This window comes from Monopterus albus, unplaced genomic scaffold (genome assembly GCF_001952655.1).
Source record: "Monopterus albus unplaced genomic scaffold, M_albus_1.0 scaffold254.1, whole genome shotgun sequence".
Classification (NCBI taxonomy): Eukaryota; Metazoa; Chordata; class Actinopteri; order Synbranchiformes; family Synbranchidae; genus Monopterus; species Monopterus albus.
The window spans coordinates 61334-80569 of NW_018128134.1; the positions used below are offsets into that span (position 1 = coordinate 61334).

The 19236-nt window shown below is 38.0% G+C and overlaps 1 protein-coding gene across 3 annotated transcripts in view; it reads right to left on the reverse strand.

Moving 5' to 3' along the window:
• The window catches only part of thsd7ba (thrombospondin, type I, domain containing 7Ba), a 181039-nt gene that overhangs the window by 51946 nt on the left and 109857 nt on the right, over positions 1–19236 (reverse strand). For all 3 annotated transcript variants that reach the window (XR_002276677.1, XR_002276676.1, XM_020621192.1), the window contains exons 9-11: positions 9559–9750; positions 7207–7438; positions 591–706 (exon numbers count right to left, since the gene is read on the reverse strand). Coding sequence is in view for 1 of the 3 variants with exons in the window: in XM_020621192.1 (XP_020476848.1) it covers positions 591–706; positions 7207–7438; positions 9559–9750 (540 nt within the window). In the remaining 2 variants the exon portion in view is untranslated. The remainder of the gene's footprint in view (positions 1–590; positions 707–7206; positions 7439–9558; positions 9751–19236) is intronic.

The following is a 19236-nucleotide window of genomic DNA, read 5'->3' on the forward strand; positions in this document are numbered from 1 at the left end:
ATCATCAGCAAACCCAGCTGACTACAACATATTTGCAGAGATGAGATGCCTGCTTCATTGTTTTAAAAACAATTACTTTTTGATTTCCAAGATACTTACGGTACATATATTGAAACCATTAAATATCCATTTTCCTCTTGATGTGTCAGCTTAATATAATGGACAGTTAACACTGTCATTTACACTTAAATGAAATCACTGAATACACTAGATACATGAGGGGAAACAGATCATTGCAGATCTTTTTTTTTATTTGTAAAACATCAGAAAAAGTGAATTTTACAAAATGCAAACTGACATATTAAAATAGATTTTTTGTCTGACCAACAGTCCAAAACCTAAAGACAAAATGCTTATTTTAACAGAAAACAAAAATAACCAAATAGCAAATATTTACAGTACATTTGAGATGCTGGAACCAGTGAAGTGTTTTCATTAGACTTAATAAGTTTACAACTCTGCCACAGCTGTTAAAAGATTTTAACACCAGGATATATATATATATATTTCAAGCCAGATATCCTGATTGGTTGCAGAGATATTAGACAGGCATTGCTAAAAACGAGTTAACAGAAATTCATATGAACTACCTGGCATACAGGTTGATGGGCAGGCTGTCCATTCACTGAAGGGTGTCACGGTGCAGTCTTTCTTGCAGGGAAGGAAACAGGGTCGGACAGTTTCTGGACGAGAAGACTCTGAACACCTAAGCATACAGACAAACAGTGGTTTCAAATTCTCTTTATCCCCCAAAGTGATGAATGATAAACATCCTGAGTCTCACAGGCAACAGGACAGTGCAATGCAACAATTGCTCTGTCCTTGACATCACACATTTCCCCACGGAAAACATGATTGATTACACCTCCCTGCCTTCACACTCAAGCAGAAGGTGGACAAATAAAAAATAACATAAAAAATAGATTTCTCACACATTCTGTTGCTTCCCAGGGTACAAATATTGCTGTATAGAAAGAAAAATCCTCCCAGTATTAAAGCGACCAAAGTACTTGCATGGTTTTTAATATGTTGTCAGTTTTAAAGCCCAGCTGCCTTAAAGCAGCTAATCATATTTTTATACTAACAGTAGATCTTACTAGTGTGAGAGGTGTTGCTCATATTGACAAAACCACAAAGATTATCACCTGACTTCACACTACCTGCCTAGCACCAAGTAGTAGACAGACAAGCTATTGACCAGCCGGCACTGGTGGAGACCAAAGTAAAGACCAATCAAAATGAATGATATGCTTGCACCTTGTCTGCTGGATGTGGCACTGTCAGAACTGCCCAAAAACAACACTCAATTGTTTCTTCTTATGTATTATGTGCATAAGATTCTTGAGACATGACTACTTGCATAGATATATCTTTTTTTTTTTAATAAATGTAATTAAAAGATATACATCCTTAAACATTACATTCAAAGCTTTGATTGAGCTGTGCTGTGATAAATATGGAACAAAAAAGATCCTTTCCTGGAATTAAAACTCAAAATAATAAAACCACTGGGGACCTGCAGTGCATGAAGCTTCCATGTCTAGCCTATACATCATTCACAATCTGTTCAGTGAGAATAGTACTCAAAATGCAAATCAGAGGTCATTTGTCATTGTATTTTGGTAAATGCTATCGTGCAGATTTATTTACAAGTGATTATTTTTCTGTTAAATTTCTTTTTAATAAGTTATTTGATGATATAATAATAGTTGATTTGACAGTTTTCATTGGTACTCTGATGCTGTCACTCCACTTCTGGTCACTACTGCACAGAATCTGGTTGCAACAAAGCAAGATGGCAGCTGCCATATTCATGGTAGATTAGCTTCACTTTTCCATAGTGGAGGGAAGTGGTGACACTATGTTCATTGTATATGTGTCAATGCATTGCACTCAATGCAGTGGCCCAGGCCACGGGAACAGTCGAGTATTAATTCAATGGTTTTTTTTTTCTTTTTCTTATTACACAAATCAATCATATATTAGAATTTTGAATATTTGTTGGCAGCCCTAGCTGAATGTGTACACACAATTTGCTAAGAATTGTTAATTTTACAAGATTTTAAAATGTCAGTGTTGTGTTCTCAACTCACAACTGCCCCCAGGTTACCAAAAAACAAAAACAAAACTGTTAATGTACCTTTAAAAATTAATAATATTAATCAATACTAATAATCTCTTCATACATTCTTACAGTACATTTGTGTAGAATGAACAAAAGCAAACAAAAATACAACTACTGTGTAGCTATAAACACGAGAAACATTTAGCATCACAACCAGCCAAGTATGTTTTTCTCCCTATATACATGTCTGGAGAAGCCACAGTAGTTTTTTCTGGCCACCAGGGAGATAGAGTATTCTGGAAGAAGAATCAGTCAATGGCTGCTAATTAAACCTGAGAACAGCAAGAACATGCAAACTGTTTATCAATAAACCCTTAATGACATGCTAATGACAACATTAGCAGGTTTTAAGGAGAACCTTTTTCACATTTACTCACTATTTGGGTCACTACAGTACATACCTGGTGTAACTATTTGTAATGGGCCTTTTGGATATGTTGTATTTTGCGTGTCATGCAAACTTCAAGTGGATTAATGCAGCAATGTTAAATCAAAGAAGTCATATACTTTGATATCTTCATCAACCACCAGCCAAACCTGGCTCCCAAATGCACAAATATACAGCCATCTCTCTCTATCTTTTTTTTTTGAGTGAGTGACTTTCTTTGCCCAACAACCAGATCCAAGTCTCACTAGAGACCCAGCATGGTGCCACATCCTCCCGACTGCAGAAAGCCAGCATGCACAGAAATTAGATCAAAGTATGCTAAAGCAAAGGAGGCAAGATACATAAAACCTATCCTTCCCCAGGTTTATCCCTCCTCTTCTCTCTCCCTCTTTGCAGTGATGTATGCCAGAGGGCATGGCAACGCAACAGAGCAGGTGGGGGAGTAAATACCGTGTGGTATACTCAGAACTAGAGAATCAGACTTAGAGTCAAGAACACCCTGTGCAACTGTTGGGTACATTACATTTCTTATAAGAGGGAAAGGATTCTTTATCAAGATAAAACTAGTGATGCTAATTTAGAGTAGAAAAACACGTGATGTACTTGTTGAAAAGCTAAGAACACCACTCTTGTTGGATGTTGATAGAAATTTTTTTTTTACGAGACTTGGAAATGATTAAGTTATTATTTAAGTGATACATGTCCAAATCTGCATGAAGATGTGAAACCCTGCAATAAAAATGGCCTTACTAGCATGTTGATTAAAGACAATATGAAATAATAAATCTTGTTATTCTAAATTTGAAATTATAATGTAGGATAGAGAGGTGTTGTGATTTTTATGGTGGCTTATTAGAGTAGCATGGAAGAAGCAGCTTGTTCCTAAGTTATGGAAAACAGCAGGAGGGATTTTTATCCCCAAGGAGAAAAATTCAGTTGAAGTAGGGCAGTTTAGGCCTATTTGTCTTCTGAATGTAGAAGGCAAGATTTTCTTCAGTGTAGTAGCCCAAAGTGCTGTTGAGCTATCTAGGAAGGAATAAGCTTATTGACACATCAGTGCAGAAAGCTGGAATACCAGGTTTCCCTGGATGCTTGGAGCACACAAGTATGATCTGCCATCAAATTCAGTCAGCAAGAGGGAAAAAAGAGATTTCCATGTGGTGTTCTTAGATCTAGTTAATGCCTTTGGTTCTGTACCACATAGCCCACTGTGGGAAACACTAGCTTATTTTAAAGTACCAGACTTAGTTAAAGGGCTAGCAGAGAGAATATTTTATATCCAGATACGTTTCACAACAGCAGAGTGTACTACAGCTTGGCAGAAAATTGAAATAGGCATCACGGCAGGACTAGTGTTGACCAAGGCAATGGAAGTTAATATTAGGGCATTTAGATGAGTTGCAGGAGGAGGGAGACATCCATCAGGGCAACATTTGCTGCCCATAAAAGCATACATGGATTACATGACAATTATCACCACCACAGCACCATGCACCAAAAGGCTATAGGACAAGCAGAATGCAAAGTTAAAGTGGGCTAGAATAAAGGTGAAGCCAAAGAAAATAGTGAAAGGTGTGCTGTCAGATAAAAGGTTTTGTATCAGTGATGAGCCGATTCCAGTAGTGTTAGAGAAGCCAGTCAAAAGTTTAGGTGGGTGGTATGATGCAAGTCTTGGTGATAAAGAGCAGATTTATTTACTGTATATGTACTACTATGTACAAACACGAGAGCTCACCCTACCCCGCCACAGCCGAACTTGAGTGGGGCCCTTTCTGGGAATGATGAAAAGTTTATAGTTAATTTTTAATCAGCTGAGAAAACAGAGACATTTACATACTATCAGACTCTGAGCCAGGCTGCACATTTTGCCTTGATACCTTTTCTACAGGTATGTAAAAACAACGTGACAACATACACATAGCAAAACACATAGCAGTACTAATATTAAAAAACGACTAACCTATGGCTATTTCTGCCACCAGTTACAGGCTAAACACTAATGTTATACTAAAACAAGATGCTAACCATATTTATCATATTGAGACATCTGCTAATCACCAATTTTGGTAAACAATGGAGTCCTTATTAAAGTGTAAATCTGAATGAGAACATGTACTGTACGGCTGCATCTCCCCATTATTCTCCAATGATCTCCCGCCACTGTATTCTGATACGCACAGAGAATTCACCAGTATACCTGGGGGAAGCAGTGGTGGTGGGCAGAGCGCATGCCTGGGCTCGTTTGCATATATTTGAATATTCATGAATTGGGAAACAAAAAATATTTTCAAGCCCTTTTCAGAGGTTTCTTGAACTCATTGGTGGAAAACTGTCAGACATTTTTCATAGCAGAGTATTTTTTCTGTCTTAAAGTGTGTTTCAGGATTTTTCGATTAGCCAAAAACAGAGCCGATAGCTGTTCAATAGATCTATTACCCACTTTAGAGAGAACTGCATATGAGTATTTCTTAAAGACAATTTCAATACTGTATCAGCATGCATAAGAAGAGGGACACTTTATAAGTACTGCATTAACCCAGATAAGACTGTCCTCCCATAAAAAACAACCCCATAGGTTGTTTGTCCAAGCAGGTTATTATAACTGCAGTTATGTTTTATTGTTAAGTGACCTCTAGCAGTTGTGTGAAACACTAAAGGACATACAATACATGTACATAAAAGTGACATAGACCCCTAGCTGTAGTAATAATGAGGGCAGCAAAGGAGGAATTCAGGTGACATTCTTATAGAACAACCAACTCCGCATGAGACACGGTTGAGGTGGATGGATAAGTTGACAAAAAACTGAACTTGAACAGAGAAGACTGTTGTTCAATCAGATAGTCCTTTTTAGACCATAATCACGCTATAATCCACTGTGTTTATTATGGAAACCATGACAAATAAGGTCCTTTAACCGTAACAAAGTACTTATTTTAACCCAAAACAAAAAATTTCCCTAAACCTTGGTAAAATATTTCTGTCTAAACCTAACCAAACATTTACCATGGCATTGTCACATCAAAATATTTCATACTTATTTTTTTTATCTGTGCCCCTTTTATCTGTGGCATGTCTCCTGTCGCCAGTAGAGGGTGCTAAATCAGGAATATATATATATATATATATACACACGCACACATACAGTAGTTAAGAGCAGTGAGCTGTGGGTGCTATTTGCATTTTTACAAATTATTTACTGTTAATTTTGAATTTCCTACTTAGGTCAGCTTCTTCATTTAATACATTTAAAATTCTTGATAAGCGTCTTTTAAATGCTTGCAAGTGTATTATGCCCAGAGGATCAAGACTAGCCCATCTAATATTACTTTATGATACAGAGAGATCCAGGGTACCTTACCCCAGGAAAGAATACAGACTGTACTAAAAGTGGACGATGGGCTGTTTCTGAGGATCCAGTTGTAGATCATTTACCAGTAGATCTAAGGACCTTATGATTAAAGGGATAGGGTTCCCTTGTGTAGAATCCCCTGCAACCTTAGAAATTTGGTGACATAGTACAATAAAGTAAACAGGGGTTAAATAAAAAAAAAAAGGCAAACGGTACAATCTAAAGTCATATCTAGCCTGGCTTTGTCCTTTTCCACTCGAGGAAGCATGCTACTACACTGTATGTATACAATCATATCATATGAGGTCTGATACTTAATGCCAAATCTGTGCTGTTCTATATGGACACAGTAAACCCCAATCATGTTTGTTTTAAACATGTACTTGTTGGTAGGACAGCAGACAGATATTCTGCACACAATTGAATAGCAACATGCAGGGCTTTGTGTTGGGTGCTGTCCCATTAAATGAACACTCTGCAGCCATATGAACAGCAAATAAGTGACTGAATTTATGGCATACCGTACAGAGGAGATCTGTTGGTGGAGTATAAATGACAGCTTTCATTAATGCCTCTGTGGTGGGAGACACAAGTCTTTCCATAATCCACTTTATGGCCCTGTCAATAATATATCGAGCTAAAGAAGGGCAAACTTTTTGAATTATTTATAAATCTATCTTCCTGGTGTAAGCTGTAACATCATTACAGTGACAGAACAAAAGCTTTAGCACTATTTGATATTGCATTGCTGAAAGAAGACTAGATAATGGTGGAGCATAAGCAAAATGAATCTCAGGTTTACAATGAAAAAAAAAACACAGGCAGGAAGCATAAAAGAAAAGCTCAATGTACAAAACTCTGGGGACATAATTTCAAAGAGCATCTAGTCTCTGGGTCATTTGTCAGTATGTAAAAGCATACACTAAATATCTCCAAGCAAGACACTTTTCGAAATGGAGAATGTGTTGTCAACTGAAGAGAAACATGATCACCTCTCAACTCCACCAGATTTTACAAAGCTCTCAGGGACTCTTTCCTGATATGGACAGATATGGATGAAAGAAGAAAATATTCAGTTTCAAAGTGCCATGTTTTTCTGGAAAAACTGAGACTAAACAAAAGGCATTTTAGTTACTGTGTTTAAGACAGTATACAAACACACTTGCCATTATATTTAGAATTGGCAAAACATTGAGTATTAGGCTGAAATAATGCATTCACAAAAATACACCTATTAAAAAAATAACACCTGCCTAATGAAAACCAGATTAAGTTTTCACAAGTGAGAAGATAAGGCCGAGCTTGATATGACAAAAGCCAGTGTCTGGTCAGAGAACGCACCTTTTACTTATAACAGATCCACCGTTCATCTTCATACAGCTCACTTTGCGAGTCTGGATACCCACAGCGCAGGTGGGAGTCCCATTCCAGAAGTTGGTTCCATTGAGATCCATGGAGGTGTCCTCAACACAGGGACCCCAGGCTGAGACCTCCCAGTAGAACACCATGCAAGGATGGTCATTGCAGACTCTCCACTCCTCCAGACCTGGAGTTGCTGGACGCTCTTTCCCCTCTGGCCACCAACACACAAGAGCCACAGTGTCAAACAACCTGGCATTCTGACAAAAGCTCAATAGACACAATTCAGCATTTTGCTCACACTAGTGTTAGTCCTGCCAAGCAACATAATTATGCGGATAACAACTATTCTGCACAAAAACTAAAATACTGTAAGTTTCACCTCTAATACAATCAGTAATTAGTCACTGGAAGTCAAATGCTAATGACTGCTGGCTGCTTATTGCCAAAATAATGTTTTCATAGGCTAGCTGAGCTGTCACTTTACAAGTTACAACTTGGATAAATTTGATTTGCAAACGTAAAGTCACCAAAAAGTCAGACTTCTTGGGCCAATTCTAACACTTCATATATTTAGTCATTATATGGACACACATTTTGCAACCTCAATGACAGTGTTTAAGTAAAAGCAGGAAACCTGTGAAAACGTATTTACCAAGCTCTGTGTATGATTATTCAGCAGGCTACAAAGCAGAGAAGCCCATTTTTAGGTATGTGGTGCGTGACTTTTTCCTGCCTGTTTTGCAAACAGGTGACACTACTAATTTGATGCAGCTTAGTAGATCTGATGGTGTTTAGATTTCATATCAATTGCAAATAAGTAATTAAAAAACCATTATGGAAAATCACAACTGTTACTGTTTTCACATTACATCAACTTCTTATGTTTGACAACTAACTGGAATGCTCCGGTGTCAGGTCTTCATGTATTGGGTATGTTTGTGCAAAGATGTTATGTGGATATTTCTCATGAGAACATATCAAATGAAATTACGCTCTTTCCTATAAAAATGTTCAGTGAGTGTAAAACACACAGGTAAACATAATACAATACACAAATGCATGTCCATGCTTCTGAGAGTGCTGTGCACACAACAGCGTTCAACGCAGGGACTGTCCAGTCTCCCTGAAGGTAAAACAGGGGACATTTTTCTTGACGTAGGATCATAGGTGTCATTTCAAGAGTGTCTGTGACTCACATAGTTTGTGTCACTGAACCACAAGCACACACTCCTCTAACTCCTTCCTAACCTCACCCTAACCTTAAACCAAGTTGTCACCCCACAATTCAAGCATTTACATGGTGGGGACCAGAGTGTCTAAACAGATTTCGGTCCCTGCAATGTCATTAATAGCAGCCACACCCCAAAACACACTAACAGCACCTCTGCTAACAAGTGAACAGCCAGAAACATGGTAATAAAGAACACAGCAAGGAACCTGGATTAAGCCGAGAGATTCTTTCATCAGCTGTTATTGCAGATATGCGCTTGGTTACAGGGATTAATGGGTAGTAGCTGGCTGCCAAGGCTCTGCTGAAAACAACATTTGGAGTGAGCAGAAAAATACTAGCCAGACAAAAAGCCCTTGATAATGGATGGTCAACTCAAACTTCAGATATTTTTAAGACAAATGTACAGTAGCACTCTGAAATCTGCAGAAGTAACATCCAAAGTAAAGACACAGTGCTCACACAAGGTTTCTGATAAGCCCTTTGGCTCAAGCCATTCTTAATTTTTTTTTTTTTGCTGAGTTGAGTTTTAAGTTAGTTTGTTGCTTTCTCGTTTGAGTTCCAGTGACAATATTAATATATCATATCCTGTGGTTCTCCATCTTAAAAAACATGATTTGTTTTATTGTACCACACACAGGTTTGTAGATATACTGTATTAAAGTACACCAACATTGTTGGATTTAAGATATATAGTTATCAAAAAGTATCAACATGGGTGTATCAGGACCAGAAATATGTTTTTATTCATTCTTGCTTCTTGTCAGAATCTGGCGCCTACATTACAAGAATTATAAAAAGTGCAATTTATTTTTTATCCTCCCAGTTCTCATCTTCCATTGAAGACCACATTTTTATATTAGGGGCATTTAGAATTTAATTGAAAACCAGTATGTACAGTAACAAAATAAGACTAAATGACAGTTATAATCTAAAGTGTTTCCATACAGGATCCCAATAACCATTCTTCATCAAAAGAAAAACTGAGGAAAATAAAACATCCTCTGTTTGACATTTTATATGACTGAAAGCTGACATCAGGTTAGATTTTCAAAATCACCACAGCAATAAACACAGAAAAGTCAGAGGGAATGCTGCATTACCTTTCCCTGGGATGGCTAATACAGTGCGCGTGCGGCTCTGTCGGCCCTCTGCCTTCTTTGTGGCACAGCTGTGTGAGCAGGGTGACCAGGAGGACCAGGAGCCAACCACACAGTCGGCAGGACAGGCCACCTCGCAGACTATTTCTCTGCGTGGAGGGTCATCTACACAGTGGCCAACAGGCACATATAGCCCTGAGGAAGACAAGATAAGAAAAGTGAAATGGAAACATCAGCCTTAGAAGTTCAAATGTGTCTAACAAATCCTAAGATGCAGTGCAATGTGTAGCTTGTAACCAATTCACATAGGGACAGGAAAAAATAACCCAAATCCTCAAAAGCAACATCCATGAAATGACAAGGGTAAATGAGAAGTACAAAGGAAGTTTGATCCTATTTGTAGCAGGCATTACTACACATCTCTGCTGATCAGATTACAGGATGACAAGTTCTTGCCTGCATTAAAAAAAGATATCGGCAGCAGATATCAGATGTACCCTAAAGGACACATTGATTGTGATCCAAATGCACAAACCACCTTCGGAGGTGACCGGGTTTTCATTTTGATCACACTGAAAGAAAGTATAAATGCAGCACACAGAGTACAAGAAGAAGAAATATGTGGTCAGCTACTTTGACATGCTCTGCTTGTCCCAGGTGTCTACTGTTTCAGTTGTTTACCATTTCTGAAAGGTCTGCATGTCCTTTCAAGGACAGAGGGGAATTTGTAGCTGAGGATGTGTGCAGCTGGGACATGGGAATAGATCACGAGTGCATCAAACTGCTGAGTAACAAGTTGAAGATGCCACCTTTTGATGGCATGGTGATTGTGATATCATCAAAAAATCTTCAAATTGACATTTAGTGCCAAAGTTTGCCAAATGCAAAATGTGTTTGATCCTTTGGGGGAAATGCATTTTCCACTCAATAAAAGATTCACAAACATAAGTAAGCATCCTTCCTAAGTGTTAGAAAAATGATGTCAAACAAAAAAGAATTTGTGAAAGGAAATCATAATGCCATGCCATTGATATTCTGAGCTAGTTTTAAAAGCTATCCTTCAGGCTTCATCTTGCAGTCAAGTCATGAAATATTTATCACAGCACATTGTTAAATCTTCTTTTAGAAGCTGGAGGAAACATTAAGCTTTTTCCCTTTACTGTATATGATGACTTTAATTGTGCAATTAAACACAAATTACAGAAAAATAGTCTCCTATGGATGGTAATGACTGAATTATACCCTCGAAATGTAAAAACATGTTGTGCATTTGTTGTTGGACCGTGCCCAGAGTTATCAGAGTGCCACAGATTTCTCTAACATCTCTGTTCGAGAGAGAGAGAGAGAGAGAGATCAATTTCAGAAACACGAAAGCCATCCTGATGTCAAAACAACACCAGCAGCAGCCGAAGCATTGTTTTCAGATATGCGCTCACACACAGCAGTATCATTAACTTGGCTGAACTCTGCCACTACATCATGGAATATGGTTTAACAACAACAACCCCAGGGCGGATTTGTCATCAATTTGTCTTTTTTTCATCTCCAAGCAAATACCCTTGATGCAGAAGAGGGCAGTGGAGAGAAAAAACATATATATCACCTCATCATATAGATGTGAAAGACTCCCTTGGGGAGTTTGAAAACCTTTTGCCCATAAAGTTTAAGCATCAGAAATGTCCAGCCATCATAGTAACTGGTGTGTATACAGCAGGATTCATTATCCTATTGAAAGTAATGGTAAAGTCACAGGCTACAGTGCTTTATTAATCTGATTAGTAGAGATGCAAGTGGACAAAGACAGGTCTCTAGTAAACAAAAACAATGTGCAGACATTTGGTTGGACACTGAAGTATGTGTATGGGACAAGTGAAAGATTTTTAATGCAGTTCCATGTAGTTAGAGGTTTATAAGGAGCATTCATGAACACTAAATTATAACAAGTGTACTTAAAAAACAAGAGGAAACCAATTACCTTGAAAAATTAAATAAACGTAACTTAACTGTGTCAAGTTATGTGAAATTACTGTTTAGAATGTGCACACATAATTTGAGTAAGCTGTACTTATTCAAGTTTGGAAAATGTAACTAACAGTTAACTGAACTTAGAAACAACTTAAGAATAATAAGCTGACTGAACTTAAAAGTCACATGGACAGTCGCTGCAGAGAGGTTTATTTTGCTTTTACATTTCTCAGTTTGAAGAGTCTGTTCTTTATTTGATATGAAGAACTAATAGTTACAGCTGTTGGAGGCACTTTGTACCAAAGTTGGTGCAAATAGCATGGAAGGCTACCTCCAGCCGCTTTGTTAAAGCAGGTGTATAAGGGTAGGGGCTGAATATAAGACCAACCTTCGACATGGCCTGCAGTGCATTTACACTTATGAAAAGAAATAATCATAACTTAATTTAATATACAGTATATTACAAACACACAATGTTTCCACCATGAATGGGCTCTTCAAATTGTAGCAAAGAAAAGTTTCTGGAGAGTGTAAACACTCAAACAATGCATGCTGGATAGTCTTCCACCCCTAAAAAAGGGTTCATTTTGTCTAAGACACTCAAACTCAAACGCAGTGGGTGAGTTAACTTTTCTGACCTCAAATTACAAGTAACCGATTGAAAATGAGTGTTGATAACAAGCTCATGTGTTTCTGTTGTTTTGTCATTTATGAAGCTTAGCCTAAAAAAAAAAAACCAGGAACCTCTCTGTTTACTGTACAACAGCTCAACAGCAGCACAAACTACAGCCTCCAAAATGATCGTACAGTTGAAGCAACACCTCTTTAAAACAATTCAGTAAGACTTCTCTTTCACCTATTTTTTTCTCACAAGCGAACTTATCCTGTTCTTAAGATCAATGATGGAGCAGTATTCGCCATCACCAACTGATATACTTCCAGCATGCTTTTGTGGCACAATAAAATGCACAAACTGGTCTGACCTAGGCTGTCAGTGCACTAACAGGCTCTGTGTTCAGTATCTTACTGCGGGGGGGTAAAAATGTGGCCACTTACAATGCAAACATTTTTACATCAAAAAATATATATAGAAAATATGTGGACAACTTAACAGGCTTCCTATTGCTCTAGGCATATTTAACAAGCTGTTGAGATATACTATTGGCAAAAGCAGAAATATTTGCTATCCCTTTGCAAACTGTGCAATTTAAAGTAATTATTCAATAATTATTTTGCTGGAAAAAGAAACCCCACACAGGACTAATGAATATGCCTGGAAACAATGTCGAAAGAGAAATGGTATGATAACATGAATCCAAAGTCACAACTTTTGTATGTGTGAGTGTGTATGTATGACTACAAATGGGAGGGGTGGGGGTGAGGGAACTGCAAATAGATGTCTGCCCTAGGGGTCCTTTTGCATTATTAATACAGGGTTCTGTAGTTGGGGATCTTGCTCAGATATAATATCAGTTCTTCCTGCATGTGGTTTAAAAATGATTTCTATTCTGCTCACCCACCCACCAATTAATCTGAACCAATTAAAATGAGAGCCCTCGCCTTTGCTTAAAAGTTAATAATCACATCCACTGTACAGGCAGCTTCTAAAACAAAGCTGGCCCACAAAAGCAACAAAGCTAATTGGTCAGAATCACTGCGAACATCAAAGTGGGCTCTGACAAACTAGCCCAGGTCACAAATAGATGTTTTTTTTCTGTCAGTCATGTAACTTTTGAATGACACTAGTGACAGTGACACAATTTAGGGCTTCATCCTCAACAGCGAATACTGCTGACCAGTCAAGCAGAGAGTTCAGGCTGATAGCAACCAAACTGTTGGGTCATAATTGTCATGCTGTCTGTAGGTTTGCAGAAGTTAGCCGATATGCATCTACAAGGGCTCAAATCTGTCATGTTAGCTGTCACTCACTGTTGCATCAGTATGCTGAGTCAGCGTGTCCTGTGCTTGGTTGGTAGTTTAGGAAATAGGACTGGCTATCTTGAATGGTCACTGTGCAGCAAGTGGGAGCTGTGGGAGCTCTCAAGGTTGTCAAAACAACTTTACTAAGCCAAGGGCAAAAAGCTGCCAGTGTGCAATTTTATCTGAAGTTTACAGCCCAATAAAGTTGTGGAACACACCAAGCGCCTATTAGCTTCCCTAATAGAGATGCCACATTATTTTTAACACAGAAACAACTCTAGATTTACCTCCATACAACTCAAACTGCATCTTCTGTACACACTAACATGAATAAGACTAAAGATTCAAATTGTATTTTGCAGTGTTGCAGCTAGCATAGTCTAAGGTTTGAAAGTTGTACTGCACTGAAATGAAGCAAAAAACAAAAACAAAACTGCAACTACACTAAAAATGTTCTGTGGGACAGAAGTGGCTTTAAGTTTTCATTATTACCAGCAATAATGATTAGATAAAAAAAGATACAACTTGGTAAATAAACATTGTACAGTTTTTAGCAATATCTATTTGACTTGCACTAATGTACATTATGTTATAATATATCACTATTGTTGTAGAGTTTATATTAAGTGCATGTTAGAACTAAAGTTGTAGTCCTATCTTTAGTCTCTTGACACCTTCAGGTATATCAGGACCAGATGCAGACCAATGACAAGGTGACTACAGTGGACAGTAAACACAGTTTTAACGATCATCACTGGAGTACTGGTAAATACCTTAGTGGAACAAAGATAGGTGAACAGGAGCACACAGATAAAATAACTAAATGATACATTTGCTGGTTGGAAATAGAAACAGTAGGGCAAGTGATTGTGGCAACAACACAGGCAGGCGGGGACACAAAGTGTAATGGCAAGTACATACTAAGTACAACCAGAGCACAGGTAAGTATATACGTGGGCATAATGGCCGACTCAGATGAGTTCAACAATGCGAGTGGAGTGGCCAGTTCTGGTCAGTACGACAATGCAGGTAATATAACTGGATTATGAAAATACAATTATATACAGTAGATAGTGTGGGACGCAGGAGTTCAGTACAGAACACACAGATGAGTGGCTACCAAGCCTACAGACACACTAGAGCAGGGAACATGCTCTAAGCAGGCAGCCCAGGCAAACAGTTCAGACTAGGGGCAAACAATATTATCTGCTTCAGGGAGCAACTAGAGTCATACGCAGTGAGGGCAGACAGGAAACTAGGGACTGATTCCTGACCAGAATTTGAGAGAATAACACATCCAACACAAGTGAACCCATCAGTTCAAACAGGGGACAGGCAGAGTGAGAGGAAAAACAGGTCAAAAACAGGACATACAGACAGAATGAACACTTTGACAACAATCTGCCAGTGACTGAATGTTGGCTGCTGGCTTAAATACTAAGTGGTTGATAAGCATCAGCAGTGAATATAAAAGTAAAACAAACTAAAAAAAAAGATGCATGGGATGATCTTACTCTTTCAGAGAACACTTTATAAGGGGAAGGGTGCACAACTGATGAATTAATCTGAATGAATGGATCTCAAATCTGAGGCAAAAAAAGCGTGGAAGAGAGACACCAACCAGTGGAGGAGGAGATACTGGCACCGAGTTATCTGAGCTGGACCAGCCTATCGGGGACGTACACGGCTCTCTTGGGTGTCCCATCCTCACCCAGGCCCCTTTAACCGCCCTTAGTCTGATCTCAGATGCAGTGCTGGAAAACCAACCTCACATGCTCACCAAAATATCAAAGAGACACTTAAAGAAATTAAAATTAAAGATATGCACTTAAATGTGTTTGGTTTTTACAGAATGCGTTTCCTAATTCTAATGTACAAATAATCACACTGTAAAAGTCAAACCCTAAATAAAACTAAATAATCATTTTTTTTTCACATTCGTCAGCTAAAACATGCTTTTGAGTGTGCATAGATTCTGTTCTTATCTAAGAACAAATCCCAAATAAGAAAACATTGATAAATACCAGTATCTTTGTGAAACTTTATAAGTGGGCTTTTATGAACAAATCTGTTCTTTAGCACAGCTGGTGAATGAGTCCCAATATTATTATATTAGGACTTCAATGGAAACTTGAGAAATGCATACAACACAGCACAAGTTACACTGTATACAGCCACTGATGCTTTTTGGACTCTTTGAGGATCACCTCTCTTATGTACATGGCCTAAAGTGAACAGCCAGATGGCAGGAAACAGATGAGAAGAATAAAAATAGACCAACAGTGTGCCCGTACTGTGTGATGCACCAGATTGAAGCATTTTCTTCAGAAAAGAAAGTTTTTGTCCCCCAGGGGCTGATCCCTCCGCCTCGTCCCCCTGTGTGAGCCCCAAAATGCCCTTCAACACTGCTGTGCCAGTCAGTTCCATTTCTTTCATACCTGAGTGGTTTTAGGAATAACCTCATGTATTTGATAAGCAATAAAAGGTGGCATATACAGTATGTGATAGAGGACATTTGATTGCTTGAGGAGCCCTAAATAATAATTTGACTTTGCCAGGAAAGTTCTGTCTCTTACTCTTTACAGGTGCAAACTTTTGTCATCATCATGAGTTTTCAGGCTTGAAATGCAAAATTGTTTTATGCTGAGAAATTGGAAACCAAAAGCTTATTTAATCAGAGAGTAAAGTGGAGAAAACACTGCATATCTGTGGGGTGCCTGACACTTCACAGTCATAAATGGTACTTGCCAGCTCACACAACTGCTTCCCTTATTCCAACTGGGTGTGAATATATGTTACCATCATTGACAATTAGCTTCATGGATTGAAATTTGTTTTTCTTTTCAGTATCTTCATTTAAGGCAGCCACAGATGGGAAGCATTTGTAATCCTGTGCTTAAAGTGACTCTGTATTGACAATAAACTGACCCAATCAAAAATGTCAGTAGTTTTTATGTTCAGAACATAAACGCATGCTCCTAATGGAACCACTCCTAATGGATGGGGAACCAGACTGTCAGCCATGGCGACCCTTTCCTCAAGCATCAGCCATCAATTAGAGTTGGGTTTATTTAGGTGTCTACTGTAAGGGATCAACTGGAGATGATTTAAGGGCCAGAGGTTATTTAAGATCTTCAACACAGAATAATATACAGCCAAACAACTCTGATATTATTACTTTAACAATATTGTCAAGATTCACTATTTTGATATTTTACATTTTTCTTTTTTGAATATCAACACAGTAGCTTATATTCACACAAGCCTATTACAAAATAAGAGCTTTATTTATAGTAATTTTATTAAAAAAATTAAACAAGAGGAAAAATAAACAGAAACAGTAAAAAAAAAAAAAACATCAGTGAAACAAGCCAGGATATATTACAGGGCTTTATGCCAACATTTATTTTTAGGGGCACCTGTGAGCGCAAATGAAAAAAAGTTTCGGGACAGCCAAATATCTAGGGGCATCTAGGGAGTAATCTTAGTAATCTTTTTTTTTAATATATAAACCTTTAACATTAAAAATATTGTTTGCACAATGCACAAGGGCAACCTATTACAAAAAAAAGATAATTAAAGAATTTTGAAACAAGATGTAGCCTACAGCTCCTGGGACCTTGCAAAGACCAAGGTGCACTGTGCTCCACAAAGGCATCCTTTTTCAAATAGCACAGTTTAACAATTGATTTTACAATTTGGAAACAGAGTTGGAGTATGATAACATCTTATTCAATCTGAAACCAACATCAAATTAATGATGCAGGATTATTTTAATGGAGAAGTCATGATCAGCACTGGCTAAAACTGTAAAGCTGCTGCCTGAATGTTTTGTTTACTGGTTTATTAATTTGGAATTAAAATTAATATATATTTATATTTTAAATATTAACACTTGACTCAGACTGGCACCAAAACCCATCTGGACATGCACCATTGCACAAACCAGTTCACACTTTACACAAACCATGTAGTTAATTATGATGATTTCTAGAAGAATACATGACATAGAAATGCCTGAACAAATTATATTTACCTGTATATCATTTTTTAAATTATATAATTGCACACACTACAAAGTAGCTCCAGTCTCACAATTGACCATGAAAAGAAGTGGACACACTAATCATCAAAACCGCAACTTTTATAAGTATGTGATGTTTACTGCTGTTTAATTTGAACTGTATTAAAAGTTTTCACTTCGCTCTATAACAAGTTAGAAGGCTATGAAGTGTGAGGCTAGAACTAAAACTAGGCAATACAAAAGTGAATACAACAGCAGACAGTAAGTTTAGTGTCTTCTTCCCTATCAGTTCATCCTGCTGTAATAAAACTGAAATTCTGAGCTCATCACTTTGGGTACTTTAATGAGTGTGTTAGAGTTTCTGAAGAAACCAGAGCAGAAATATAAGCTATAAAACACTTTTTCTCAGGATAGACTAGCTTCTTTCTGACTACCACTTATGCTGTAAGACTTGACAGGTGTTTGTGCTGGATTCACTGTGATCTGTACTACTGACTCCACTCAACCTAATGAGCTCCACATGGTTAACCATAGATATATAGGAATTCTTAGATCATTTTATTTATAAAGCACATTTAAAAACTAATTGTTGACCAAAGTGCTGTACATGAATAATGATTAAAAACCAGGATAAATAACTATCAAAAAACAAAAGACAGGGTAGAAATAAATGAATAAAATAACTGACATTGCCACAATAATACTAAAACTCTGGTAATCAGGACAAGCGCTTTTGCTCATGCCTCACCATTGTTGTGTATGTGGTGTGCAGCATGGAGCAGGGCTGTGCCAAAAGTTCAAATCTGTTGAACTTTGACTCCAGTTGCACTGACCTCTGTGCGCATAGCCAATCACTGTTTCCCCCTGCTGTCAGCTATACTCATAGAACCCAAAGTGACAGTATGTAACCAGTGTTTCTGAATTTTCCCAAGCTACAATAATTTGATCCTCATGTCGAGATCAGATAAAAACAGACAACCTGTTCAGCTAGTGAAATATCAGCACACAAGTGCAACTACCAAGACTTAAAAAAAAGTCTGTTCCTCTAAAATATAACACTGGTGATATAGTGCTAGCAACATTAGCATTGTAGCTATGCAATTTTGCACAGCACCTTCGGAAATTTCTTTGGGCTTCAACGTCGACCAGCACCGAACACACAGCACAAGATCCTTGTTTTTCTTTTGTAATGTGAACATACCTTAAGACATACTGGTGGTGAATGGGAGTCTGCGGGCAAAGCTGAAATGATTGCTGCTCTGCAAGTTTATGCTTGTTTAGTGGGTGTTTTGATCAATCGCTCTGACAAATTTTTGAAGCGGAGGTTTTATTGCCCATACAGTAAAGCATAGGTGCTGTCATCTTGATTATTGTTTCACCACACCATCTGAGCTGCTTTTTGCTTAGTGTCCAGGAGCTCAGCAGCCCTCTGAGCCAGTTGCACCTGTGCGCCCAAAAAACGTTTCACATTCGCACACATTCATTGTTACTCACATATGTGACTGAAATGCTCGCACCTCAGACCCCAGTAACAGGTGATTTTATTAATGTTTAAACTAATTTGAAACCAACTAAAGATTCATCCACTCTTACACAGTGATGTCAATTATTCCAGAGGTTAGGATCCAAAGCAGTGTGAATGTACTTATAATTGGGTTGGGGGTTAAAGCGGGTTTTAAGTGAATGAGAGAGGCATCTATTTAAAAGTGGTAACAGTGAAAAAAAGACTAGAGCAATAGGCCCTGACTGACTGACTTGGTGAGCTCTCTCCA